This window comes from Hibiscus syriacus, unplaced genomic scaffold (assembly GCF_006381635.1).
Source record: "Hibiscus syriacus cultivar Baekdansim isolate YM2019G1 unplaced genomic scaffold, ASM638163v2 tig00000973_pilon, whole genome shotgun sequence".
NCBI lineage: Eukaryota > Viridiplantae > Streptophyta > Magnoliopsida > Malvales > Malvaceae > Hibiscus > Hibiscus syriacus.
The window spans coordinates 147,262-174,335 of NW_024061839.1; the positions used below are offsets into that span (position 1 = coordinate 147,262).

Genomic DNA, 27,074 nt, shown 5'->3' on the forward strand with positions numbered 1-27,074 from the left:
AGTTGAAATTGGCTCTAGATAAAACCTGCAAAGATATGCATATATGCGATGTTATGGATGCAATGCTCTTAGGTATGCCTAAAATGCATATGCAACATATGTTATTCTGGGGTTTGCATCATATGCTTAAAATAGAATATTGATATGTGAAGGAAATAATTGCGTGAGCAGTCTTCACTTTCTCAGTTCATCTTCATTTCCGCCAGGGTGTACTCTTGCAAACCTCAGCCTAAGACAATTTGTTTTCCTTTCCCTATCAAATTTTGCCCCAAAAAATTTGGCTTCTCCTGCCCCAGATTCAATCTTGAGCTTCGGAGAGATATTCGTTGATTTCCAAGACATGCTTCCAGAGAACTCATCTTGTTTGAAAATGCTTTTCTTCCTTTGAATTTTCAAAATTTTAAAAAATATCAAAAGGAGTTTTGGAAAATATTGTCTCATTCTAGGTTTCAGAATTGAAGCAAATCATAAAACAAGAGTTTATTGGATATCAAAAGAATCAAATGCTCTTTTAATCTTTGATAGCTGCAAACTTTTGACAAATATCAAGATCGAAAAGTTGGTTTAGAGGTGGGTTATTAAGGTTTGTTTCATCGATTCAGTCATCGTGAAGATCATGGCATACCTTTTTTCTTGATTTGACATTTTGATCGGAGGCGAACAAAGTGACACAACTAGCATAATCAATGGCTAGACCTTTCAGAATACTTCTATTTCAGCTCTTTGAAATCTTTCATTTGTTCAAGTTTTGTAAGCTCCTCAAAGGTAGTGCAGAAATATCAGTCTAAAAATGAGATTCTTGAGTGCTCGTGTGTATTTGACTATAACAGGTGTTCCTTAACTCCCTTAGTTCATTTTTACTGAAACTCCTTATTTAAATTTACCATTAAATGGCTAGCTGGATCCATAAAGCCGAGGCGTTTTACCAATTGCTCTAGAGGGATATCTCAATATGTAAATACCTTTATCAGGTTAGCTGAATCTTATCCATAAAGCCGGGGCGTTTAACCATTTGCCTTAGAGGGACAACTCAAGCTTTATTGTATAGTATAATCACTTTTATCAGGCTACCTGAATATTATCCATAAAGCCGGGGCGTTTAACCAATTGCTCTAGAGGGACAACTCAAGCTTTATTGTATATAAATATTATAATGTGGGTATACGAGTCCAATTTCTTAAGTTTGTTAAGAATAATCTGTTATAGTCTAGGTGTTTTTAAGGTCAGAAAATCTCATCGTTAAAGTTCAATTCCCAAGCAACTGACCTAAACTAGGTTCACCTACTTGACTATTCCATCTGAGAAGATCATGATCATCATTGAACGTCTTAAACAAAAGTATAAACCAATTAGTTTTGCAATCTCATGTGCTAGTTGCCTCATTCTATTCGCTCCTAATACATACCTGAATACCAAACCTTTAATGGACTCTTCATGAGAAGAGAAAACTAGTTCGGTCCCTGTAAGAGAAGAACATGTAGTCTGATGTATCTTTTAAATTAGGACCAATGCGTCTTTGTTTTGCAGGGTCCAATCTTGTCATTTGTCAGAGATTTACAACCTCAATTATTAAAAAGCTTTAATTCAGGTGATATTCAAGGAATTTCAAGTTGTAAATTTGGTTCAACATTCAACATAAATTCATTTAAATATCCAAAAAGAGTTCAAAAATAAGTTCCAAATACGAGAAAATTCAAAAAAACAATTTCAAGCAGGATGCCACGAAATAGAATAAGGTCTCATTTGGGTGCCCCACTAGTTGGATTAGGGCTTTCATATGCGCTGGCTCCCCACTCCTCACTGGCCGAGGCCCTTTTTGATGTACCCTCAGACACATCAATTTATGCCTCCTCCGGGTCATTTTCCAGGGAAAATCCCACTTCTTCGTGATTTATCAGTATTTCCTTTCCTGGTTGCTGGAAATTGGGCCCAAATTTAGATCCAAAACGACTTTCTTTGGTGGTAATAGTTTTGGTTGGATCCCGAACACATATCGCAGCTGTGATTGGCGTAATATTCATCAAGCCTCCTGAGCTTCCTAGAATCCTTCTTACTTTCAGGAAATCTGATATCGGTGTTGAAGCTACGTCTATTCCACTAATTCTTAAACCCACGGGCCAATCTCAAACCACATTCATAGAAGCTCCTTTACTTGGATTTCTTTTTCGATCTTCCTGCACCTTAGGTTTTTCGTAGGAATCCTTTGTTGAAGTAGTTTGAGGTGTCTTCTTGGCTACAACTGCCCCATCCATTCTCAAACCCACAGGCCAGTCCTGGATTACATTCACGGAAGCCCTCATGTTCAGATGTTCTTCGTAGACATTCTCTGTTGCATTGACAACTTCCGAGTCTTCTACCTTGCACTTCTGGATTGCTTGTTCTAAAGGATCCTCAAAGTTTCCAGGAACCTTAGCTGAACAAGCTAGGGTTCCATCTTGGTTTACCCAAGGAATCTCCTTGTAGGTCGATTTCTCATTCGGGGGCTACTGTGGCTGGATATATCCCGGTGAAATCAATCCGACTGAGAGCATTTCTGAACGTAATTTTTCAAGTGAAAAGTGAAAGGGAGGGAACTGAAAACCCTGCACTTTGTTTTTCTTCTCATTTAGTCCCCATGACGAGAGACTACTGGGTAATGACTTCATAGATAGAACTTGAGTGTCCTATCTTGATGATTGAAAAGGGGTAGAACCTCTAATTATGAGAGGTTGATCATTCTTGGCTTTCTTGGTCAACATTCGGTCATATTCTGTGATCCTCTTCTTTGAGTGAAACTTGTCTCTCACAAGGGAAAGCTCCTTCTCTATGGTTAGCCTAGGGGTATATTTCATAACCACATTTGGTTTTTGGGGCAGACCTGAAATATCTGGCTCTTTAACAGGTCCTATGGTCATTGTCGTTTCAGCTTCAATACTAGCATTCATAGGATCCACTAGTGGCTTCTCTCCATGGATCACAATATTTATCATATCCATCAACTTGGTCATCTGTTCTCTGGATTCATTATGAAATCTTCTTGTTTGATCAATCATCTCTCATTGGGTTTTCATGAGTTGCTATTGAATTTTCTCGATCTTACTGACATGCGCTAGTATCTCATTCATCGTTGTGGATCTTCAAACATGCTTCAGGTAATCTTCAATGTGCGTTCAAAACTTGTTTGTTCCCTTTATGAGACATCTCGTTTTAGAAATGAGAAATGAGAAAGAAGATAAAAATAATGCATAATATGCAAGAATGCATGATGCATGAAATATCCGAGGCACTGATCCAAAAAATGTTTCTGTTATTATGAATAATCTTTATTGGGGACAAAAGTGTTTATCTTTTAAGAGAAAAAAATATCCTGACAGCTTCTGACATGTTGACTAGTCTTCCGCCTTCTTTTGTCACCGGTTGAATAACCTGTCGAACTGCTCCGGCTTCTCTGGATGAACCGTACAAATGTTGAGTTGCTTTTTGCACTGGCCCAAGAAGTCCCGAATGACTGCTTCTCTGGCATTCATCTTCTGTTGAACCCTTTCCTAACGAATTGGAGCCCTCAGTTGATAGGAACTATGTGAAGCTCGTTCGTCTTTTCCTTGAATTCGTCAGCAATGATCTCCAATTTCAGCTATAGTTTTGCCATTGTTTTCTTTGAATGGTCTCCCAAAATTAGTAACCTTCATCTTGCCCCTGCAACCTCTTCCAGTCAGTTCTTCAAATATAGACTTTCATTGTGCTTGGTGTAGACTCGATTCATTTTGAGTTCTTTATAACGCAACATAGTGGTAGACTCTTCAATTGTGGGCACCACGTCTTTTGGATTGAATGTGACACATAGTCGTCTTGTAGACTGTCCTCTGCATTTTCGTCTCTTGTATTACAACCCCTTTGTCCATTAATTCAGATTATTCATGTTTAACGAACACGTTTTTGGTGGATCAACACCTCTTTCAAATGATACAAATGATAAAAAAACATGAAAACAAAAATGTTAGTAAAATAAGAAAAATAGTAATGAAAGAAAAAGGTAAAAATAAAAAAAGGCAAACATCATGGTTAAGGTAAAAATATCCTAAGGTTTTGAAATGGGGTTTTAGGGTAGGCTCTAACTCATTGTAGTCTCCCGGTTTAGGTTCTAAACAGGTACCCGAGTTCTCCTTGCTGGTGCCCCCTTGGGCTTGCCAGACCCTTAATCCTAAGCCCATTACAAGCTCATGTGGACTAAGTTAAACTCGAGGGGATACATTCTCTTATGTCTATGTGGTGAATAAATTCACACGAAGACATAAGGTATATGAATCCCGAAGGCTACTTGCTAGGCATATATGGTGAATAAATTCACACGAATACGTCGCTTTCACCCCTACTTAAATAGGGTTCGGAGCTCAGGTTTAGAGCCTCAAGTGAAAAACAAGCTTTGAAGGGCTAAAATCATTAGAAAACAGTTAGTATAACTATTTACTCGAAAATATAATCAAAAGTAAACAATAAGGATCGAAATGTTACCTTACAATTTAAACTTACCCTTTTCGTTAAAAAGACAACTGGAAATTACCTTAGTCTGACTCACTTACATGATCTGCGTCTTATCAAAGATGTGTCAGATTCGGGAGTCGGTTACAGTCAAGGAAGGGTTAGCACCTTTGAACTGCCCTTTCGGTACTATGTAGTTTCCAGTTGTCATTAAGTAGGAAAATTGTAAGCTTAACTTAAAAGGTAAAATAACGATCCAACTTACTTACCTCTGACAAATTTACGAAAATACCCTTAAAAGGTGAAAGTGTTAAGATAAAAAAGAAAGATGGATAAAATAAATAAAATAAAATAAAAGTAATAAATAAATAAATAAAGAAAATATAGATAATCTTGACAACATACACGTGCATGATAAAGAATAATAAATAGAAACATGAAATAAAATAATAAATAACTAGATAAAGATGGATATGCATAAAAATGTTAAAAAGATGGAAAGAATAAAATAAGAAAATAAAAAAATGAAGATGAAAACAAAATAAAACATGTGAAATAAAATAATAATAATATATATAGTAATAAATAAAAAACCAAAAAAAAGAAAGAATAAAAGGATGAACAAAAAAGATATAGAAAATAGAAAAATATAGGTATATATATATATATATAATTACACAAAATATAAAATAATAATCACAAAAATATAGTAATAATAGTAGGGATTAAATTGAAAGAACCATAAATAGGAGGCCGAATTCAAAAGAAAACTGGGTTTAAAATCAGATTTGGAGTTTAAATTAAGCTTTCAAGAATTAACAAGGACTAAAAATGTAGTTTAGCCATTTTACAACAGAAACGCGCAGATCTAACCCCTGGGTCGGGTCAACACGCAGACCCTGAATATTTATTGGGCCGAGTATAAAGCTAACTCTCAAAAACAAGCTTTCATTTTTCCATTTGAACCCAAACAGATCAAAAACCATTTTCCATTTTTCTCTCATCTGTTCTTGCGTGTTCATCGTGTTCTTGATGAACACCGCCACAGTTCCCAGTATCCGGCCGTTGCGCCGCCTCGTCGGCCGCCGTTCATCGGCGGCAAACCCCCAACGTTTTTACCTCATTTGAAAGCCCTTGACCTCCTCGTTCCAAAAATATAAATAGTTTTTAAAAAACACAAGCCTCAGGGGATAAATCTAAGAATAGATTTCGAAACTTTTCCCCTCCGGTCATCGGCTTTTCGAAGTTAAACGCAAAAACGGAATGGTAAAAGCCACATGCAAAGAGCCAAGACACTGAATCGAGGTAAAAGATACCTTTTTTATTTCTTTTGCTTCGAATGTTACAAGATTTCTTGCGTATTTGAGTATTTTTGTGTGTGTAAATGCTCCCCCCATTCGATGTTTACAAGCTTATTATTTATAATACAAAAGAAAACCTATTTTTAGAGATATTGCTTCCGAGTGAAACACTCGGTTTTTGGTTGATATGGTTTGACTTGAGGTGTTTGATGTTGACGAAGGAACGTTGGTACCGAGAGAATCGGCGTCAAACGCGGCTGCGTGGCGAGGAGTCCTCGGTTGGGACGGGTCTTTTTGTTGCGGCGCTGGGGGTGAGAAACGGTGCAGAGGTGAGTAGATAGGAAACTAGGGTTTCCAAACCCTAGTTCACCGGTCTGGCCCACTGCTGTTGGACGTGTTGCATTTGCTGGGCCACATGTGATTTAGTCTTGGGCCTGACAGACTGCAAACAAATATATATGTAAACACGTGTACGACATATGTAATAAAAAGATATATTATATAATATAATATATGATGTAAGTATATTATATAATAGCATAGTACAAAATTTGGTGTCTTCAATATCCGAGCATTAATCCGTACTCTTGAAAAAAACGGGACGGTAACAGTAACACTCGCGGGATTAAAAGAAAGCGGGTTTTACCATCTGCTACCGCGGGTAAAGTTTTTAAAGACGTGTTCGTAGGCCATAGCTTGGGTGTTCGTGATGCTGCTTTGGTGGGCAGCCTTTTTTTTTTATCAGAATTGTTACAATTTTGTTGATTCAATCCTTTCTGGAAATTTTGATGGCCTGAAGTTGTTTGAGCTGTGACATTTAGGTACTGTTTCGTTGACGAGTCTCCATTTTCCCTACAAGTTACGTCACGACCCATCACCATTTGATTGGCCCCGGGCCTCGTCGTGATACATATCCTTGTGAGACCTTTTCAGTTCTGTTTCTTTCGTTAAACTGGTCCTTTTTTTTATTATTTGCAGAGAGTCATGGATGAGATGCAAAGAAGGAAGTTCAAGTATAGAACAGATGATGAGTTTCAGACTTCCTGTCAAATTAGTTAATAAAAATTATTGACTAAACATTTAATTATTATGTTTACTAAGAATTCAGTTAAATACAATTTTATATAAAAACACTTAATTAATAGTACTTCATTTTCAATAAGACTTTAAAGTTTATGCAAAGAATTCAACGTAGCAACGTTAGACTTCTTTCGTATAACGAAATCAGTTCACGTCAACATTAGCAGTCGGGTAGTTGATATCCACGCGCGTTCAAGTGAAAGTGTAGTTCACGTGCATCCGGACCCATTTTTCCTAAAACTTTTTTCTTCCTGGCTAGGTTGTTGGCAGATATTTATATTTTAATTATTCTTTTTTGAGATTGTAAAATATCTCAACAAACAAAGTATATGCACGACGAATACACACGTTGTAAAATTCACATCCTCCATGACAACTCTCCTCATTCACAAATCAAATCGTATTTCCTCATGAAACAGTCAACTCTACTCTGTAGCCAAATAACTGGACCGTCATTCATTCCCATCACAGACATAACCGCCATTTCTGGTTGGTTGCTTTCAAACCCTAAGTAACTGAGAAACAAGGAAAAAGGAAAAAATGTTGCTAATATAAAAAATAAACAACGGGTTGAAGCTTCATTTTTGGTGAAGGCTGCCATGGCCGACACCTGCAGGAACAAAAACAAGCGTTTCGACATCGGATTCGAGAAGCCGAACGGAACCAGTGGCGGAGATGAAGATGAAACGGATGGTGAGGAGAGTGACGTGGAGGTCTGGGACACGCTAAGCAACAGCTTTAAGAAGGCGCAGGCCGTATTGAATCAGAACCGGGAACTCATCCAGAGAGTGAACGAGAATCACCAGTCAAAGATTCCCGACAATCTCGTTAAGAACGTCGGTTTGATACGGGAGATCAACGGGAATATCTCAAAGGTTATCGAGATTTACTTAAATTTGTCGGTCAATTTCTTGGACACTGTTGATCAACGCAAAAGGACCGGGAACGGGAAGGTGGAAAGCCGGCGCTCTTGAACTAAATTCGAGTAATTATCCGGAAAACCTTCAGCTTTCATCTTTTGAATTTAAGGTTCAATATTTTGTCTTGTTAGTCAGCATGTTTGTTTTGTTCAATAAGAAGTTCCAGTTTCAGGTGTTGTTTAAGGTTTTACGAGTCAAGCTGTCCTCTGTTTTATTCTTAGTCATTTGTGAACTGAACTCTAATGGGACCATGTTTTCACATTTAAGGTTAATGTTAAGCTGATGGTGGTTGTGCTTAACATTTTGTGTGTGTTTGTTTTATTTTATAGCTGCGGGACTTCCTTGTCCCTTCTAATCTTGCCGGCAGACAGACTTATACGAGGTATTTTCTCTGTTTGCATTTTTTCGTATAACCAATGTATAACTAATTTTTCGCAATTTCCATTCAGTTTGTAAAAGAAAAAAACTAACAAATGTTATAACTATATCCTCTTTATTAGTTGCAATCGTAAATCTATACCTACCAGTTTGTCGTCGCAGTTGTAATGAAAAACTGTGAGCCATTGGTGCCGGGATCAGCATTTGCAAAAGAAAAACTTATCAAGGAATTCACCTACTTATTTGTGAAAGAAAAAAACTAACAAATTGTCGTGAGCTTTTTAATAAGTAAAAACAAAACTACATCTTTAAAAACATACACACACAAGGAAATTATTCTCCATTATAAAAACCTATAAACAATACGTAAAATAGGCAATAAAGAAAAACATGTACTGGTCGGCAGCACTACAAAGCTAGGCTTTCAACTGCCTACCTGCCATTCATCAACTGCCATTCCTACGTCCGCATGGAACAACAAAGGACCAATGGCAACTTCAATCATAATCATCCATCTCTGCTACTTCAAATTCCTCAATCTTTTAAGTCACTCAAAAAGTGGGAAAATAGCACAAAAAAGGGGAAAGAAAACCAATTCTTTTCCTTTTAGTGGCTAACTTTATTTCTTCATCTTTACTACTACTCTGTTTTTATACCATGTTTTTAAGTTTGAAAATGGAACATTCATCGGACCGTAGTCAACATGCACCTTCACCTCCCCCTCCTCCTAGATTGGAAGTCCATGAAGATGAAGAAAGTAATGGTGGCTAAAGAACTGGTCAAACCTTGCTTCACCAGGAGCGGCAACAGCAACAACATTCTTCTTGGGCGTCTTATCATCTCAATATATCAATATATGATGTGCTAAGTTTTGATAGGATTATGAATGATGATGTTTGGTCTTGCGGCGTTGTTCTTATCACATTTTGTGTTTTGGGTTAGTTTTCTTTCTCTCTGTTCCTTTTTTTTTACTAAGAAGACTTAACTTTTAACTTAGTTTTTTTGTCCTTGCAGCATCCATGATAATGATTCTGGGTTCTTATGGATCTGTGACTTTACAAATGGGTCCAAATTTCTCACGCCTTTTACAAGCTAACTCTTTATTTGTTCAGTCTATTCAGGTAAATACTGCTGTATATCCCATTCTTTCTCCTATTTTCTTAAGTACTTGCTTGATTCTTCTTGCCCGATGTTAAAAAATTGTAAAGATAAATTCAACAAACTACTGTATTCTTTTTCATATATTACTTGATACGGGTTACATTGTTTATATAGCTTTGAGTTGATGAACAATGAAGCAACATTTCTAATAGAATTGACAAAGATAATTGCTCCTAACAACTTGAGCTATTCCTAACAGCCTGAGGTTGTGATCATCTGCAGCACATCACATTCCTTGCACATGAACCTAACTGCAACCTTCTTGAACCTTCTCCATGCATTCCATGCAACGTGACCAACTGCACCTTCATTCATCTAACATTCCTCATGTTTCTTCTTCTCTTCCTTCATTTGCTAGAGAAACACACACCTTCTCTCGGAATAATGCAAAAGCTAATTTTGACAGTGGCTTTGTGAAACCATCATCAAGCTGATATGCTGCTGGAACATAGCTAATAAACAACTGATTTCCAGCAATCTTTTCTCTGACAAAATGCACATCTAAATCTACATGTTTAGATCATGAATGTTGAACAGGATTAACACTTAAGGATATCGCACTTGTGTTGTCACACCATATGATTGGTCTTTTTTGCCTTATTACTCCAATATCATTCAACAATGCATCGATCCAGGTAACTTCTGCAACCGTATCTGCTAGGCTGCGATATTCTGCTTCCATGGTGGATCTGGAGACAACTTTCTGTTTCTTTGTACTCCAGGATACTAAGTTACCACCAACTAGCGCACACTGATCAGACATGGATCTTTGATCATCCATGTAGCCACCCCAATTAGTATTTGCAAATGCAGTTACTCTCATTGCTTCCTTTGACGGTTTAAAAATTAAACCATATTCAATAGTGCTAGCTAGATATCGTAGGATACGTTTGACAACCAATAGATAATTCTCACGAGGTTCATGCATGAACTGTGCAACCTAGTTCACACTATAAACTATGTTAGGTCTTGTGTGACAGGCATAGAGTAACACTTCAACCATACTTCAAAATTCCCTAGCATCATCAACAAGCTTTCCTGCCTCCTTTTGAAGTTTATTAGAGACTACCATAGGAGTGCTGGTAGGTGTTGCCTTTGACATGCCAGATTTTGCTAGCAGTTCTAAAATGAACTTCTTTTGAGATAACATTATACCATAATTGCTACACTGAACTTCAATTCCTAAGAAATAATGCAACTCACCAAGATAATTCAATGAGAAACTGAATTTGAGTGCAAGAACCACGCGATCGATTGCAGTAGTGGATTGCCCAGTAACCACAATATCATCTACATAGACAAGCACATATGTTACTTCCCCTTGAACAAGTGAGACAAACGATGATGCATCTGCCTTTGACATTCGAAATCCCATCTGCAATAGACTTTGTTTTAATTTGTTGTTCCAGTTCCTGGGAGCTTGACGCAACCCGTACAAAGCCTTATACAACTTATATACAAGCTTAGTGTCATCCTCAGTCACTTTCTCAAACCCCGGTGGTTGCTTCATGAATACTTCCTCACTCAACTCACCATGAAGGAATGCATTGTCAACATCCACATGTCGTAGTGGCCAGTTGTTGGTTACTGCAACAAATAAAATAACGTTAAGGGTTGGAAACTTAACTATTGTGCTGAAAGTTTCTTTAAAGTCTTGTCCAGGTACTAGTGAGAACCCATGGGCAACAAGCCTTACTTTGTATCGTTGTATTGTGCCATCAAGATTCTTTTTCAATTTGAATAACCATTTACAACCAACTGTTGTTCTTCCAGTTGGTAGTAGAACTAGTGACCATATTCCATTTCGTTGTAAAGCAGCAAGTTCATCATGAACTGCTGATGTCCATTGAGTGGACTGTAAAGCCTGATGAATATCAACAGGAATAACAACATATTCCCCAAAAAAGAGTACCTTCAGTTTAAAGATACCATGCTTACTTCTAGTAACCATAGGATGAGCATTGACCAAGGGTACTTGATCAGGCACACTGTCAACTTCAAGAGACTATTGATTTGGCTTAGGACTTTCTCTAGTATCGACCACTGGAGTGGTACTAAGTAGTGGACTACCAGTCGAGTGATTTGAAGGTTCATACATAACATTCACAGGGCTCGCTTCATTCTCAGTGTGACTTGTCTGAGAAGGCATACTACTAGATTCCAGAGAATGAACCACATCAGGAGGAGATTCAGCATGTCTTCTAAGAATGATTCAAGGGCTGCAGGTCATGTTGAGGTAACTGCACGAGGACAATTACATTGTTTAACAACTGCAAAAGGAAAAACAAGCTCATTAAATTTCACATTTATACTAATAAATATCCGACCATTTGTTCCAAGACATCGAAATCCTTGATGCTGAGGACTGTAGCCCAGAAAAGTGCATTATTGAGATCGTGGCATCAACTTATGAGATTGAAAATCTCACAGATGTGGAAAACATCTACAACCAAATACTCGCATGGTTTTATAATCAGGCTTCTTGGAAAATAATTTCTCAAAGGGTGAAACGTTGTGCATCACCTTAGTTGGTAATCTATTTACCAGGTATGCAGTTGTTGTAACTGCATAAGACCAGAACCTGATTGAGAGTGAAGCTTGAGCCAAAAGCACGAGGGCAAACTCTATTAGGTACCTGTGCTTGCGTTCAACAACCCCATTTTGCTCGGATGAATGGAGACAAGTAACTCTATACAAGACACCTTCAGAAGCTAACTCATCTGACTAGTTCTTGTATTCACCACCCCAATCACTTTGTATTGCTTTGATTGGTAATGAGAATTGAGTCTGAACTATTGTTTTAAACAACCTAAATGCAGTAATAGCATGGGACTTGTTTTTCAATAAATACACTCATGTATGCCTCGTACATGTGTCTACAAAGGAGATGTAATAGTGAAATCCAGCTGAAGGCTTAGGTGAAGGCCCCCAAAGGTCAGTGAACTCAAGTTGAAATGGATATCATAAACTGTTGTTAAATCAACAAATGACAATTTGTGACTTTTACCCAAACAACAAGCAACATATAGCTGATTTGCATTACTTGGAATGTTAATAGAAATGGAATGTTAACAGAAATGGAATTATAAACTAATTTCAAAGTAGCAAAAGTTGGATGACCTAATCTCCCATGCCAGAGTTCAAAGGAATTACAAGAATCATGTACTGCATAAGCTTCTGCCTTATTACAACCATTCAACTACTATCTAAAGTAAAAGAATAGAGATCTCCTGTCTGCTTCCCTCGAAGAATATCTTTGCTTGTTACTTCATCTCGAACACTACAACCATCAGCATGAAATTCAAAGTAGATGTGATTATCTTAGCAAGCTTCGAAACCGAGAGAAGATGTTTAGTGATTTTAGGGACATGCAGTAGATCATTAAGGAGAAAAGTTTGATAAGATGACCTTAAAACATATTGACCTACTGATTTAACTGCAAGAGAAGTTCCGTTTCCAACCATAAGATTACCTGGTCCATCAAGATCGGTTGGATGATTAATATGGGAGGCATTAGGGGTGACATGATGCGTCGCATTTGAGTCCACTATCCACTGAGCACGAGATGAAGTTAGGGCTGCAGCAGGAGCCACACTCGTTTACGTAGACACAACATCTGCTCCAGTCTTGTTGGCATAACATGTACAAGCAACATTATCAAGGTTAACATAGTTGACACTGCTCAACTCATCCTTATACTGTGATCGAGTACTAGTGGAAAGGAATCCTGCAAAGTCACGGTCAAAGTTGTACCAGCACCTATCAACCGAATGACCATTTTTACCACACAATTGACATTGAAGTCGTTCTCGACCTCTACCACAAGCTCGACCACCACGCATCGTTGAGGGATGTTGTTTGAAATCATGAGAAGGTCCAGATCGAGTAGATCCACCATGTAACTGCCTTTGAGCCACACTTTCACTCATGGGAAGGCTCTCATGCTGTGTATCAAAACCAACCAGCTGTGTCTCTACATCAACCAGCATTGAGTAAACTCGATCAAGTGAAAGTGTAACACCCAACACGTACCCGACCCGAATACGAGTCTGAGGTGCCACATTGACTTTTCCAAACTTGTACATCCAAAAAAATTATACGAAACTTTAAACTTTTATTAATATAAAACCATATTTACATAACTGAGTTCGACACATTACATAACTGAGTTTGGCATAAAACTCTGTTATGAAGCAAGTGGTGATGAAAGAAATTCTGAAATGGCTTGATGATGGAGTGATCTACCCTATCTCCAATAGCTCATGGGTGAGCCCTGTCCAATGCGTTCCAAATAAAGAGGCACGACGGTGGTTACGAATGAGGATAATGAGCTATTACCCACTCGCACTGTGACCGGATGGAGGATATGCATGGACTATAGAAAACTCAACAAAGCTACGAAGAAGGACCATTTTCCTCTACCTTTCATCGACCAAATGTTGGATCGATTGGCCGGCAAAGCATTCTATTGCTTTTTGGATGGGTACTCGGGGTACAATCAAATTGCCATCGCACCAGAGGACCAGGAGAAGACTACATTTACTTGTCCCTAAGGAACTTTTGCCTTTAGGAGGATGCCTTTTGGACTCTGTAATGCCCCGGCAACGTTTCAGCACTGTATGCAAGCTATATTTTCAGATATGGTTGAGGATTTTTCTGGAGATCTTCATGGACGGTTTTTCTGTTTGTGGGGATGATTTTGAACGATGCCTCGGCAATTTAGCAAAAGTTCTCAAGAGATGCGAGGAGGCTGAGTTGGTCTTAAACTGGGAAAAATGTCACTTCATGGTGACTGAAGGCATTGTATTAGGCCACAAAATTTCACACAAGGGTATTGAGGTAGACAAGGCAAAAATTGAAGTGATTGAAAAGTTGCCACCACCAACTTCGGTCAAGGGAATAAGAAGTTTTCTTGGACATGCTGGATTCTATAAAAGGTTTATCAAAGACTTCTCCAAGATTTCTAAACCCTTGTGCACATTGCTTCAACAGAACCAACCCTTTATGTTTGACAAATTATGCCTCGGCGCGTTTACTGAGCTAAAGCGACAACTGATCTCGGCACCCATTGTAGTCCCTCCCGACTGGACATCACCATTTGAGCTGATGTGTGATGCAAGCGACTATGCCGTAGGAGCTGTTTTGGGGCAACGCTGAGGTAAAATTTTTCATGTTATTTATTACTCTAGCTGCACTTTAAATGAAGCACAATTGAACTACACCACCACTGAGAAAGAATTACTTGCCGTGGTATTTGCTTTTGATAAATTTAGACCTTACCTAATAGGCACTAAAGTTATTGTTCACACTGATCATTCGGCTATAAAATACTTGGTGAACAAAAAGGATGCCAAGCCTAGACTTATTAGGTGGATCTTACTTTTGCAAGAATTTGACTTAGAGGTGGTAGATAGAAAAGGAACTGAAAATCAAGTTGCCGATCACTTATCTAGGCTAGAGAACAATTCTGAATGCCATGACACTGTAGATATCCAAGAGGAATTTCCTGATGAGAAAATTTTATATGCCGCGGCAATCCCGTGGTACGCTGACCTTGTTAATTTTCTTGTTAGTGGAATTGTGCCTTTTGATTTGAATAGTCAGGCTAAAAAGAAGTTCAAGCACGATGCAAGGCACTATTTTTGGGATGAGCCATATCTGTTCAAACATTGTGCCGATCAGCTCATTAGACGATGTGTACCTGAAGAGGAGCAAAGTGATATTTTGTACCATTGTCATTCGGCCCCAAGTGGAGGCCATTTTGGTGGAACAAGGACTGCTGCTAAGGTCCTGCAATCAGGCTTTTACTGGCCAACTTTGTTTAGAGATGCCCAAGCATTTTACAAAGGATGTGATCGATGCCAACGGACTGGAAACATCTCCAGACGACATGAGATGCCGCTGTAAAATATTTTGGAGATAGAGCTGTTTGATGTGTGGGGCATCGACTTCATGGGACCATTCTCATCTTCTGAAGGAAAATTATATATATGCTTGCTGTGGATTATGTGTCAAAGTGGGTGGAAGCAATAGCAACATCAAGGAATGACTCCAAGACCGTACTCAAGTTTTTGCACAAGTATATTTTCACTCGGTTTGGAGTACCTCGTGCTATCATCAGTGATGAAGGAACCCATTTTGATAACAATTTGATTGCCAAGGCATTGCTGAGATATGGAGTTCGACACAAGATTTCCACGGCATATCATCCGCAGACAAATGGCCAAGCTGAGATATCTAATCGAGAGATCAAGCAGATTTTAGAGAAAGTGGTGAACCCAAAGCGAAAGGATTGGTCGCCAAAGTTGGATGAAGCACTTTGCGCGTACAGAACAACATTCAAAACTCCTTTGGGGATGTCACCCTTCAAGTTAGTATATGGTAAAGCTTGTCATCTCCCGGTTGAGCTTGAACATAAAGCTTATTGGGCTATCAAGCGATTGAATTTCGATGCTCAACTAGCTGGGGAGCAGAGATTATTAGAACTTAATGAAATGGAAGAGTTTAGAGCACAAGCATATGAGAATGCTCGGATATACAAGGAGAAAACCAAGAAGTGGCATGACCAAAAACTGATGCCACGACATTTTCATGTGGGGCAACAAGTCTTGCTTTACAACTCCAGACTTAAACTCTTTCCTGGGAAGCTAAAATCTCGATGGTCAGGGCCATTTGAGGTGCATTATGTCTATCCCCATGGAGCTGTTGACATCAAGAGAATAGACAATGGGAAGATCTTCAAGGTCAATGGCCAGCGTCTGAAAGCCTACAATGGAATTCCACCACCGCACAACAAAGACGTGTTACGGCTGCACGATACTGAAGCGTGCTCAAAGGAGAACCAAAATTCGATGCCTCGGCATGGAATTTGTGTCTGTGCATAAATAAAATTTAACATTCAAGTTTTTTCTTTAGTTTTATTTTATTTTATTTTGTAATTAATTTTTGATCTGATTTGTAGGGACCACATTGCTGCAAACCGTACAAGGAGCGGTTACCAAAGGGAGGAAATGACAAAGCATTACTTGGAGAGATATTCTTTTGATTTGTTTCTTTTTATTTAATTTAATTTCTGACATTTACTTTTCTCTTTCCACAGTTTTTGTCCCATCACATAATTGCTTTTTGGCAGTTTTTCCTTCCCCATACACGCATAACCCCCACCCACTAATTTCTCTCTTAACCGTCATATCACCCATTTTCCCTCCCAAATTTTTAACTTTTTCTTTTATCTTTCATTATTAATTTTTCTCTTTCATTTTAACTTTTACCTTTTCTCTTTCTTTCATTCATCTTCTTTCTTTGTTATTTCTCCATAGCCGAAATACATCTAAGTTTTTAAAGCTTTCAAAAGCTTCTTCCTTTTTCATTTTTCTTACTTCAAAAACACTGAAAATGGTGCGCTCAAGACCGGCTCCAACCGACACGACCGCTTGGCAACAATTTGAGAACGATGAGGCTAAGGCTCGGTTCCAAAACTTCAAGAACCGAAAACTCTTTTTTGAGTTAGGATTTATTTTTACCGAGGAAACCGATGGTAGTTTTGGACCCGAAGTTATGGACATCGTGACGCCGCTCAAGTGGCAGAAGTTTGCCCGTCATCCTGGTTCGGTGAACGCCTCATTAGTTAAAGAGTTCTATGCGAACATTTCCAAGCCCAATCAACACTCCATCTTCGTTCGAGGTAAGCAAATCCGTTTTACATCCACTGCTATTAATCGTTATTTTCATTTACAGGAGGTAGTAGACGGTCATGCCATGTTCGAAGAGGAAGCCGATAGCAACACATACGATGGGGTCTTGGAGGACCTTTGTTTTGAAAACACTGAGTGGAATGGTCGCCAGACGAGCCGATACTCGGTCAACCGGGAACGTCTTCAGCCGCGTGCCAAATTATGGAATCACTTCCTCAAGCATAAACTCATGCCCACCTCCCACAACACTACGGTATCACTTTCACGCTTATTGCTTTTACATTCTATAATGGTATCTCGTCCGATCGATGTGGGTCGTATCATTGTTCAGCAAGTTCACGACTGTTTGGGTAAAAAGGCAAGTGCTTTGGTGTTTCCTAATTTAATTACCTCTTTATGTTGTAAGAAAAAGGTTGAGAAAAATGCTTTTGATGAAATTTTACCTGGATTATCGGGCATCACTAGGGCTAGACTTCCACTATTGTTGGGAATTGAAAATCCCAAGTCTAACGACCCTGTTCATGAGCAATCTGCAGGTGCTACAGAATCGAATGCCGAGGCAAGGTTACTTGCTCTCGAGGAAGCTGTGACGCAGACTCAAACTCAAATGCATGCTTTACACGGTGACATCCGTAACTTCTTTAGATATGTGAAGCATAGAGATGCTGTGGTGGAATCATTCTTTCAAGAAATCATTCCCCACGGACAACGGAATTTTCCTGGATTCCCAGACGAAATTATGCCGGCATTCAATGCCGAGGCATCTCTAGAGCCTGAGCACGATGCACCCGATCCTCCTGCTGCTGACCCTACTCCTGATACACACCGGTCCGAGACTCCTGAATATCCGCCCATTGTCCCTGTCGAAGAAACACCCAGCCCCGTCCCAACACCCAATCCTTCTCATGTACAACGTAGTGGTCGCCGCACCAAGACCACGGCTGGACGCATTGCGCACTATTACTCCACTTCTTTCGAGTCCAGCCCAGCACCTATCCGAAAGCGCACCCGACGAGGAGCTGCTAGCACCTCCAAAGCACCACCACCACATAAACATTGAGGTACCTCTCTTGTATCCATTTTCATTTAGTTGCATAACATATAGTTTATAGTTAGTCTAGTTCTCTTTAAAGCATTGAGGACAATGCTTCCCTTAAGTTTGGGGGAGGTATTTTTCTTGGTAGGTCATATGCATGATAGCATTAGCATAGTATTATGCCATGGCATCAGTAAATGGTAGGACAGTTAGATAAAATGTTTTGAGGATACCCGATGATGATAATTTTGTTAGGCTAGAATCTGAATGTAAATGACTGTTGAGAATGATAGAACTCACTCTAGGGCTTGATGCTTTGTGAAAAATATTTACACGATTTGTATGTTCTCTATACTTAGAAAATTTAGGAAATTTTTATGAAGGAACTTTAGTTAGTCTTGGCATTGAAATATAGTATGGTGTTTAAAAGAAAAATCAAAAACAAACTCCCTTAGAAATGAAATTGTGAATAAATGCTTAAGCATAGCTGTAGAGGGACACTCCTCTTTGCAGTGGCATTTCCTGGAACTTTCTTTAATAAATGGAAGCCTTGTGCATATGAGTGAATGAAAGAAGTCACAGGATGACTCTACTTAACTAGCTCAGGGATGGAAGGTATGCTCCCTTTCATCTAGAGTGTGGGAGAGTAGGTGTGATGAGCTGACTCCCTTCGTAACAGTTAAAAAAAATCAAAGAAAATGGAGTAAAAATGTGCTTAATAATAAGTAAATGTCTTGACAAAAACTAAGGGACTTGATTAGAAATTATCTAAATTCGCTAAGTATAGATTGGATACAATCACGCACACACACTACCACAAAGGATTTTGACCTAGGGAAAAGTACTTGAATTCTTGATAAGTCTAGCATGTTGAAGCCTATCGTTCTGAGGGTTGAAATTCAATTTTGTTCTACTGTCTTACTATCGAACTCTGCCATGACATTATGCTTATGTAACTGCTATCCATTGCTTGAGGACAAGCAATAGCTTAAGTTTGGGGGGGTGTTAACTTCCTAAAAAGGCTACTTTTAAAGCCTTTTTCACTTAAGTTATTGTTTGTTTAAAAGCTCATTTTAGTCATTTTAGGATCATGTAGTTGCATATAATGCATTTGTGGTGGTTGTACTATTTTATTCCTTAATGGTGTTGTTTGAGGGAAAGGTGCAGTTTGTCTATGGTGTGCAGGGAATAGCAAGAAAAAGGATTCTTTGGGAAGTAATGTCGCGGCATCACACGTTGCTAAAGAAGATTTAAATGCCTTGGCATTTCTGGTGCAGAAAAAGACAAAAAGATATTTCTGCATAAAGACAGCTGGCACTGGACAGCTGTCTCTGCACGTGGAGGACTGCTGTAACGCCTGCCAGAGCTGCCAATGGACCACTGCCACTTGGAGGATAATGTTCATGCACAAAATGTGATTATAAGGGTATGAGGGGTATTTTGCACCCAAAAAAATCATCATTACCCCTAGATATTTTATTTATTATATATGACACCTCGTGGGAGAGAGAGGAGAGGACGGTGAGCACACACATAGAGCAAAAAAGTCAGATTTTTATTTTCTCTTTTTCCTTTCTTTTTCCTTGGAATATTCCTCCATTGATAAAGCTCCAAGGAGTAGCAAGCTAGGCGCCGAAAAGAGCTAGCGAGCTAGGTGGTTCGTGGTGGCCGAGAGGAGACCTCCGGTGGCGCGTCGAAGGCTTCTTCTCACTTCCCTTTTTGCTGCTATTTTTATATTATTTTGTGGGTTGTTGGAACGAATTTTCATGACTTTGTGTTTGGATATTTCGAACCCCACCATGAACTAACTTATTTGGTGGTGGTTGGTTGAATGGTTGTTTGAACTTTATTTTCAATAGTATATTTAAGTTTATTTTGGTTCTTTACTTGCTTTGCTTATGAATGCTTCACCATCTAGGCTTGTAAGAGGCATGGAAATGTCCATCTCTTAGATGAAGAGTAGGTATTCGGAAGAATCCTAAACTAAAAATACTTGTAAGTATTCGGAAGAAACGCAAGATAAGATCCTCATAAGCAATGGGTTATGGTATTTTCAAGGGGCTTTGAACCGGCCTAGGAATATTATAACTTAATCCCTTAGATCTCGGAAGAGACTAGGTTAGGATTTCAACGACTAAAAAGGGTGTCTTTATCAATAGGGTAGGCTGTCAAACATCGTTGAGTGAGAGCAGATGCCTTGGCATCCTATTCTGTTAGGTTCTTTTGAACACCTTAGGAAAGCCCTGTCGAGTAAGTAAAGACAAGATAGCTTAAATATACTTGAGAAATAAGTTTAGCAACCTTAGACCAATCCTTACCATTCATTTCATTGGAAGCTTGTCACGTGAGGATTATTTTCTTCTTATTTCATTTATATTTTTATTTACTGTCTTTACCATTTCTCATTGCCTCAACATTTCACCATACTCAATATTAAACATCCATCATTGACATTGCATTTCCATTTGCTACACCATCACACTATCCACCAGCATACACATATCCATTGTCGTGACATTTGTATATATCAAGACTAACTATACTTAGATAATTTAGTGCGTTGCTTTAGTTAGACTTTCGTAATTTCACCCAATCCCTGTGGAGACGATACTCACTCATCATTATATTACTTGAGCGATTGTGTATACTTGCACATTATTTGCGTATATTTTATAGTACTCACAACACGCGAACAAGTTTTCCAGATTGACACAGGAAACGAAAGAAAAAGACAATATCATGAAGGAACCGATTGCAAAAATTTTCCAGATTGCAAATAGGGAACCGATTCCCCTGCTACAGGGAACTGATTCCCCTGCTACAATACTGCTACAGTACTTCCGTAAAACATACATAAAACCCGTAAAAATTTAACCGTTCATTACTATACATTTACATTTACATAAATACGTTCAAAACATTAGAAAATTCGATCAGAGCATTCGTACTAACAACTTATTACATTTCTTACATGCCAACATATTATACACAATCAAAATACATATTTTATCAATTACTTCTGATCTTATAGCAGTGTTGTTGTTTTTGCCACTTCTATTTCTGCTAATCTTGGTTCTTGGTACTACGTGTAAATCACTTACACGCTAAGTCATAGACTTAGTGAGGCATAATAATAATAACAATGAAATATAATAATGATGCCATAATAAGATGAAATGTAATGAAAACATCAATACAATCCATGTAAGCTGCATAACAATGTACCTTACCAATAATCTTCTCAATTTAATCATCATGAATTCATATAATAAGTTCAATAGGTTCAATAGATTCAATAGCCCATGATACAATACTGAGAACCCGAGCTATGTGAGTACTGTGAGGTTGTGCACTATACTGTCACCACAGCTCTTATAAATTTGCACCAAAGTGCCACGTAGAATTTATCCTGAAGGATCTCGTAGAAATGCACCGAAGTGCCACGTAGAATTGCACCGTAGTGCCATATAATATGCCCCTAAGGACCACATAGAAATTCCTTAAGAATCATATACATATACCAAGAATCAAGTAGGTGTCTCAAAAGACCTCATACATGTTCCAAAGAATACATATATGTCCCGAATGACCACGTAAAATTTGTCCCGAAGGACCGCGTAGACCCTCTACTCTTGGCATGCCAATTATACCTATAGTTCTCATCTACATAACATGGGCTTTTACATTTCACGTAGTTTATATCGCATAGACATGTAAATTCTTACCTTTATCACATAGATCACATAACTTTTTCTGCATATTTGTCACATAATGCATATAATATGAATTCATGTCATGTATCATAATACGGAATGTAATCATGTTTCAAGATATAAAATCTAGACTTATCACAAGTCTAGAATTGAATATATTTCTATAATCATGCTATGCATATGCACTCACCTAGATCTCTTTACTTTTCCCTCGATTAATCTTACTTGTCCCTTGTTCTGGAACTCATTTAGGCTCGATATCTACATAAACATAATTTCTGAACAATTATCAAAACCTAAACCTTGCAATTAACCTCTAATAGCTTAAACAAATTTAAGGAATTAATATTTCATTTTTCCTTTAGGGGGAATCGGTTCCCTACTGTGGGGGTACCGGTTCCCCTATTATATTCTGGAAATTTTCACCTAAAAATTCATTAACTCATCACTGAATTTCCTCATACAAAACTCCTTTCATACCACTAAATTCAACTACAACCATTTTAACTAACTTCTATCATTCACACACCTTATTATCTTCAATACTTCATTCAAATTCTTAAAACTAAGAATCATACCAAATTTTCCAACATGTTTTAAATCTGATTCTACACTCCATATTCCTTAATTAACCTCTTGACAAGTCAAAAATCTTATTCAAACTTCAAAAGCTCGTCCATATCAAAATTTCATCTAAAAACCCATTCTTCAAATTCATCTCTAAAACACTTATCTTGTTGTTTTAATGTCATATAAGCTTTCCTTTAGCTTATATAACATCCAAACTTTCATTACTAAACCAAAAATCAAAGAAACAACCAAGATTCAGATTCTTACCTTGAGCTTAGGTGCTTCACGTTTGGGAGAAGAAGATGAAGAAGATAACTCTCTGGAAACTTATCTCCTCAATTCATTCACATGGGTATTATAATACCCACAATTTATTATTTTATTCTTTTATTTTCTCAATGACCCTTTTACCCTCTTACTTCTCCTTCACTTATTAATTAATCTTATACCAACATCTTTCAATTAATTCATTCACTTTTCAATTTATTTAATTTGGTCATTGAATTTAAAAAAAATCTTACACTTAAATCACTAACCAGGTATTGAGGATGTTACAGAATTTGTCCCGAATGACCACTATGAAATGTCCCGAAGGACCACGTAGAACCCTCGACTCTTGGCATGCCAACTATACCTCTAGCCCTCATGACATATAACATGGGCATTATTAGTTATCATTTCACATATTCACATATACATATCAATGTTCATATGATTTCATATTCATATGTCACTTATCTTATAACACTTCTCATGTGTTCATATAACATGTATATCATTTCACATATTAATATCGCATAACTCATGTATTCAAGTAACTCATAGTCCTATATCTTCTCACAAATTCTTATATTATCATATGTATCTTTATACTCATTCACATTTACCATAACATATATTCACATGTACCATAACATATATTCACATATATTGTATAACATATGCAATAACCAATAACACACATATATCATGACAAACATATACTCATATTAATGTATATAAGTCATATCACACAATATTTATCTTAATCATTATTCTACTCATGCAATCATATATTTCAACATGTAGGTCACAAGTCTAATTTCCCATCGAGTCATATTTAATATCCGTATGCACTCACCTTGGCCTCACTGACTATTAATTATTCCTATGACTTCCTTCTTTTCGATCGAATTCTAACTCGATGATCGTTCCAAAGCTTGCTAGAGTTCCGTATCTACATAATTATACATGGATCCATATCAGTATTCTAATTGATATATTCTAATTGCTCACTCCTTAGACTAGAAGAAAGGTTGATTACATCTTTAATTTAAGGTATGCATCGATACACTCTATAGTGCATCGGTACATTCCTTAACTTGTGAATCGATGCACTAACTATGCATCGATACACAAATCACATTCGATGTTTCCATTTTTAATGGGTGCATCGATACACTTCCTGTGCATCGATACACAAATTACATTCAATGTTTTCATTTTAAGGGGTGCATCGATACACACTAAATAATTTCTGGAAATTTTCCCTTGATATATCGATGCACATTGAATGTGTACCGATGCACATTAGCCCAGAATTATATTTTGAGCACGAAAATCACTTCCTTTTAGCTCAATTGTGCCATATTTCAACCCCTTTCATATCCTTAACTTACATACACCTACTTAAACTAATTAATACTCATTCAACACTTCCTAATCTTCAAAATATAATCCTCTCCATGAAATTCAAGAATCATACTAAATTTTCTATTTGTTCTAAATTTAATTCTATCACTTCATATCTCTTAATTTAACCCTTGACAAGTCAAATTTAGCCTCCAATTTAACTTATCAACTCTTCTTCCGAATTTCATTTAAAAACTCATTATCTTTAAACTCTCCAAAATCCTTCATCTTATGGTTTTAAGACAATTTAAGATTTCCTTAAACTTACTTATCACCTAAGGATCATAAACCAAGTTTGAACTCAACAAATAACCAACAAACATGGAAACTCACCTCTTTCCTTTGGGTTCCACGGTGAAGAGAAAAAAGAAGAAGGAGAGAACTCTAGAAAGCTTCCCTTTTTCCCTTCATCTCCCACGTGTTATTCATTTTTAATTCATTTATAGGTCAAATGACCATTTTGCCCTTCTATTTCTCCTTCATTGATAATTAATCCTCTACAAAATTTACAATATGCCCCTGCACTTTTCAATTAATCTACTTTAACCAACAAATTCTGAAAATTTTCAATTTAGTCACTAACCCGATATTGAGGATGTTACAGAAAGAGTCTCAGAACTTGATGTAATGACAACCATAAAGGACTGATACTCTCTTGGCAGCCCTTTGAGGATACTTACTACATGTTCAACCTGCGAAACCGGACTGCCACAGGATGTAAGGGCATCACAGACCTCTTTGATGCGAGTGAGGTACACACGCATTGAATCATCACCTTCCTTAGCGATTGTAGCTTATAGTACAGATTCATCATGGTAGTTGTTGATTTATTTGCAAAGAACTGGATAACTGTGCTCCAGACAGCTGATGCAGACTCAGACTCAACATCAACGAATTGAGGCAAAAGAGGAGCACTGATCGTTGACAAGAGCCACGAGGCAAGAGCACTGCCTTGTGCCAGGAAATCCTCATACGCCTCATTAGCAACAGATGCACCTTAGCATTAACAACAAATTTAGGTGGAATGGGCATGGTTCCTTTGAGAAGTCGTTCCAAACGATGGTTGTGCACCGTAAGAAGAACCTACTGTTTCCATAGCAGGTAATTCGATTCATCCAAGACCACATTAACCTTTTTGTTGGTAAACATGACGCTGAGAAAGAGGTGAGAAACTAAGCATCAACGAAAGAGAAGACCCCAGGACCCTTAGCGAAATATACCATGTTAAGAAATTGTAAAGATGAATTCAACAAACTACTACATTCTTTTTCATATATTACTTGATACAGTTACATTGTTTATATAGCTTTGAGTTGCTGAGCAATGAAGCAACATTTCTAACAGAATTGACAAAGATAACTGCTCCTAACAACTTGAGCTATTCCTAACAGCCTGAGGTTGTGATCATCTGCAGCACATCACATTCCTTGCACATGAACCTAACTGCAACCTTTTTGAACCTTCTCCATGCATTCCATGCAACATGACCAGCTGCACAGTCATTCATCTAACACCCGATATGTATTTGGACATGGGTATATATAATCTTCTAAATATACCAAAACAAAGGTTAAATTTTAAGTTTATCGGTATTTAGATACCTATCCGTATCCAAAACTCATAACTTGCTTCTACTAGTGCCATTACTCTGAAGTAATCTTGATTAATTTACTTACAGTTTGAAGATTTGGATGAGCAAAACCTGGGTTAATGGTGTATGGATTTCACAGACCACCTCCTTTAGATGTTGTAATCTCCTGGTCTGAAACACATGACATCATTATACCTGCAAAATTCCACAAGGTATTAAATTCTTTTTTCCCTCCTTTCATACTTTCAACTGTAAGTCATGATTTTACATTAATGGTTTAGAGTTCTATTTATTTTATAATATTCTTTCCAGGAGTGGCTGTTCTTATACAAAGGGTCTCGAGTGAATATTTCATACACCATAAGATCCGCCGGTTCCTTGCCTTTATCACTTGCGGTTGCCCAAGGTTGAACTTTCTGCTTCACTCATTGGTGGTGATACAAGTACTTAAACAAACACGATGGCTTAAACATGATTAACATGACACGTTTAGTACACAAATTTTGAAATGTTTTAATTGGTGTAATTTCTTTAAAACATATTGAAGGTATTGAAAGCCTCGGTGAGTGGGTAGAAGATCCATCATATCCCAATACAAGTTTGTCATGGAATATAATATATGGTAAGGTTTTTAATATGAAAGAAAGTTCATGAATATTTCTCTGAAATGCATTAGATACAGTTGAAATAGAACTTAATTTGCAGGAAATGATGAGATCCAACAGGAAGTTCCCAAGGCTTCTAATTATTATGTTGCTGTAGGAAATTTTAATTCTAAGGAAGTTCAGGTAAGTGCTCAATTCCATCTCATTCTTACATCAATTAATCTATAATTAGATAAGTTCCCTCAGAACCATGCACTTGAAATTTTCATATCTTGCATTAAATGTTTTATGATTCAGATACAGTTGAAGTTCTCAGTGAAGGCTCTCGTTTATGACACAAGTCGAGCGTATTACAGATGTTCTTTTGGAGATCATATGTGTGCTTTGGAGCTTTATTTTCTAGAAGACATTGTTGCTGTCTTGTCTTCACCTGCTCGGAATGAGGTAAAAAGAACACAATTGTCGGTTTTTATGTGTTAATCAGCAAGAAACTTTGGTCCTGGTGAAACCATGGCAGCTGCAGGTTGGCTGTTTCAGACACTCGACTTCGAACCTGTTTTCTTCAATGTATTCCAGCTTTTTCTTTTCTTTTCTTTTTGTGTTCTTTCAGGAAACGCTTAATAGCATCTGGTAAGTATCTTATGGACATCGATGGATTACATATGTTGTTGGATCAGGTTTCTCTATTTCCCTAGCGTAAAATATGTATAGTTTGGATTAACTTACGCATTAACCTGTATTTAATCCATTTTTACATTTAACACTTTTGCTATGCTGTAGGTGCGATGACCGTCCTAATATTATTAGCTTTGCAATTATGTAAAATGAACCAGAACAGAGACGAACCAAGATTTCATGCTGGAGAACTGGGAGCAGAACGAGCACGGTTGCTTCCG

The 27,074-nt window shown here is 37.7% G+C and overlaps 1 protein-coding gene and 1 long non-coding RNA gene across 2 annotated transcripts; both read left to right on the plus strand.

Moving 5' to 3' along the window:
* The first annotated feature begins 7,376 nt into the window (after positions 1-7,376).
* Positions 7,377-8,169, plus strand: LOC120118504 (protein ELF4-LIKE 1-like). Its single transcript, XM_039138538.1, has 2 exons — positions 7,377-7,824; positions 8,089-8,169. Exon 1 carries the CDS (start codon positions 7,439-7,441, stop codon positions 7,811-7,813), a length of 375 nt encoding a protein of 124 aa, XP_038994469.1. The 5' UTR covers positions 7,377-7,438; the 3' UTR covers positions 7,814-7,824; positions 8,089-8,169.
* Positions 8,170-8,713: 544 nt separating this feature from the next.
* LOC120118513 lies at positions 8,714-25,786 on the plus strand. Its single transcript, XR_005515756.1, has 3 exons — positions 8,714-9,074; positions 9,152-9,258; positions 25,661-25,786. It is a non-coding gene; the product is annotated as an uncharacterized LOC120118513 (long non-coding RNA).
* Positions 25,787-27,074: the final 1,288 nt, after the last annotated feature.

Bases quoted from the DNA above. Each gene is read 5' to 3' on its own strand.
- LOC120118504 (XM_039138538.1), top strand. From the start codon at position 7,439: ATGGCCGACACCTGCAGGAACAAAAACAAGCGTTTCGACATCGGATTC.